The 3,210-nt window shown below is 33.6% G+C and overlaps 1 protein-coding gene across 1 annotated transcript; it reads left to right on the top strand.

Moving 5' to 3' along the window:
- The first annotated feature begins 223 nt into the window (after positions 1-223).
- Positions 224-2,450, top strand: LOC100784537 (transcription factor bHLH135-like). Its single transcript, NM_001254137.3, has 2 exons — positions 224-514; positions 1,895-2,450. Exons 1-2 carry the CDS (start codon positions 392-394, stop codon positions 2,048-2,050), a joined length of 279 nt encoding a protein of 92 aa, NP_001241066.1. The 5' UTR covers positions 224-391; the 3' UTR covers positions 2,051-2,450.
- The last annotated feature ends 760 nt before the right edge of the window (positions 2,451-3,210 follow it).

Genomic DNA, 3,210 nt, shown 5'->3' with positions numbered 1-3,210 from the left:
TTTCTTGACATTCAACAATGCTGTCTACGTTATTGTACTCTCTCTATCTCTCTCCTGTCATCGTGGTCCTTGCCCATCCTTAATAATATCTCTCCTTATCATTCTTTCCATTCTCACATACAACACTCTTCTCTTCTTCCTCCTACTCCCCTATATATTCCCTCTCCCCCTCCTTCCACTAACGCCATGTGTTTTATTTCCTACTTCCCAACCCATAACCATTAATTCTTAATTAGTTTCCTCTTGCTTTCTTCTCCTTCTATATTATTACTAGTACAACTTATCATACACATATACCTCTGGTTATAGCAGCAAACTAGGCTATAGCTTGCACTTTGAAGATATTTATACACAGACCAAGTACAACACCAAGCTCTAGCTAGCTAGGGACATGTCTAGCCGAAGATCCAGACAACATTCAGGGTCTACAAGGATCTCCGATGACCAAATCATCGAACTTGTTTCCAAATTGCGCCAACTTGTTCCTGAGATTCGCAATAGGCGATCTGATAAGGTACGAAACATAATCTAGCTCTTCCCGTATCACAATCATAGGTACTGTAATGCGTATTTGGAAACTCTGAGAAATAAGAAATCACCTTTGCAATGTCCAAGTTATAACTATTAGAACAAATTACACTGACACCCTTGAAGTTTTGTGAAATTACACAAAATTATCTGAGTTATTGACACTAAAAAGCAGTATGTATCTATTAACTTCTCAGTAAACATGGAAAAGCATATCTGGTATGTGGAACCAAAGTAGAATTATACATACTCAGCTCATACATATTTACTAGTAGTTTAATTTAATTCCTTATTATTTTTCCTTGAAATTTTTTTGTGGTTGTTCCTTCACATGGTATGGCATATGTGTCTAGCTTAGGCTGGAGCTTTTCTGGCTCATAGAAGACATATAGTTTGAACTTCACGTATGGTGATAAAGATATATATCTCTGTTATACAAACACAGAAACAACTTGCTTCTTTGTTACTGTACATGTGAAATGATGGAGTAGGATTATGCTACCGATCATAGTGGCATGGCTCGTGCTGAACATGTCAATTGTATTATAATAAATGATAAATGACGAGTCCAAGGATAGTCAGAATTTGACCCGTATATTGAGGACCAAGTTCCAAACAATTCCAAATATATACTGTATTTACAAAGATAACGATAACATATTATATGTGTATATATAACAACTATACTAACTTTTAGTGTACACATTTCTTGGCCCATTTCACTATTTTAACTGCTGATGCACTATAACTACATACTCACTAATTTCAGTTTATTTTTGAAGGAGTGCTATATTATAACTTAATTATTTCATTCTTAAAAAAATAAAAAATAAAATGCTAACAACAGATACAGCAATACAGCTAGTATTTTTTTTATAAATATCACATGTATGTTTTATGGGTCATAGATAATCTTGTTTGAGCATGTAGAATTATTATTGATAATAAAGTTTCCCTTACAAATATTTAATGTAATTACAGACTCATAATTCAGACTGAAAATTATTGATTAAGTTATAATAATTTTATGCTAGTAACTACAATTAGTATATATAATACTGCAGAACCCCATAATAGAAAAAAACCCATAAAATCTGAAGAAAGTAGTAACTGGTTAATTTTGACCAAACTCATGCATGAAATGAAACGAATCTTTCCCTGTGGAATCATTGGAGCATATAGTCATAATAACAATTTGGTCAGATAGCATGTGTGTTGGACTCTAACATATATGCTTCTTCCTTTTCTAATTCAATTCAACGCAAGCAGTTTTTCATGCAAAGTACAACATGTTTGTGTGTTTGCGCTCGTTGCAGAAGGTGCGACTCGTAGGTAATCAAGAACACTGACTTTGTTACCAGTGCAGGTTTCAGCGTCAAAGGTCCTACAAGAGACCTGCAACTACATCAGAGGCTTGCACAGAGAGGTGAGTGACTTGAGCGAGCGACTGTCTCAGTTGTTGACCACAATTGATGCTGATAGTGCTGAGGCTGGAATCATTAGGAGCCTACTTAATCAATGAGAGAGTGTTATGATTTTTTATTTATTCAAAGAGAGTGTTAATTAAATTATAATTATGATTATTATAAGAGTATTGTACTTCATTCTAGGTGTGCTGAGAGCCTGGGAGAGTTCAGTTTTTGAGGCTGTACCTCCCATATGGCAGGTAGGGCATTTTCATAACTAGTTGTTTTTCTCTTTTTTCCAATAAAAATTCAAGTGCTTGTACCAGCTACATATATATGTATGTGCCTCTTTTTGTGGATGGCCAAAATGTAGCACTTGTTAAATTTATTAAGGTTCTTACTAGTTATATACTTTTAATATATATGGCTCCAGTCACGTAGAGGTTGGAAGTCAGAGTTGTAAGAGATGCATATTTGATGCAGAAATATATATATTTAATGTTTGTTTATTCTGGATCAATCTACATGTTTGGATTGAAATTAAAAATATTACGTGCTTATTCTGATGTAAATTCAATCAATAAAAATGAAATGAAAACAAAGATAAAGATCCTAATCTTTTGATAAAATTTAATTTGTCTCAATGTATTTTTTCACCCAAAAATTAAACATGCACATAATTATGAGTTTTGTCACCTGTGTTTATACTCATGTTACTATAAATTATTTATCGTAATGAATGAAAAGATATAATTATGAGGTTATGTGTAGATTGAAGTACTCGTGCTAAACACTACTCAATGTAACGGAAAGTGTGTCTGTGTGGATAAAATTGTTAGTTAATGGAGGTTGTAAGTGTAACATATGAACATTTTGGAGACCGGTTTTAATTACTTGGGATTGTGTCGGCAAAGTTGGGCTCAGGTTTCTATAATAAGGCCTGAAAGTATTTGACGTGAGTGAGTGGTTTGGTCTAATGCTGGACGGTTGGTTAAATAATATAGAAATCCACACTTTTAGACTTTTAGTGTTCAGAAAGAGACACTTAATTGAGACAAATACCCTCAGAAAGTGTCTTCGTTCACAAGTGAAAAGTGAAAGAGAGTTTGGAATCTAGTGGTTAATTATTTAAGGGGAAGCGTGCTCTATTTTCTTTTGCCGGTTTTTTGATGTAACGATTTCACTTAATTAGTTGTTTTTTCTATATTTTGTTTGTTGTCATTCTAAAGTACTAGCGTAATTGTGGGAAAGTAACAACAACAGTATGAGAGTGAAA

This window comes from Glycine max, chromosome 18, assembly GCF_000004515.6.
Source record: "Glycine max cultivar Williams 82 chromosome 18, Glycine_max_v4.0, whole genome shotgun sequence".
Classification (NCBI taxonomy): Eukaryota; Viridiplantae; Streptophyta; class Magnoliopsida; order Fabales; family Fabaceae; genus Glycine; species Glycine max.
The sequence above is the reverse complement of the archived record's forward strand: the minus strand, read 5'-3'. Positions and strand labels throughout refer to the sequence as shown.

Coding starts and splice junctions, on each gene's coding strand:
- LOC100784537 (NM_001254137.3), top strand. CDS start 392: ATGTCTAGCCGAAGATCCAGACAACATTCAGGGTCTACAAGGATCTCC. Junction 515..1,894: donor GCAATAGGCGATCTGATAAG/GTACGAAACATA, acceptor TTACCAGTGCAG/GTTTCAGCGTCAAAGGTCCT.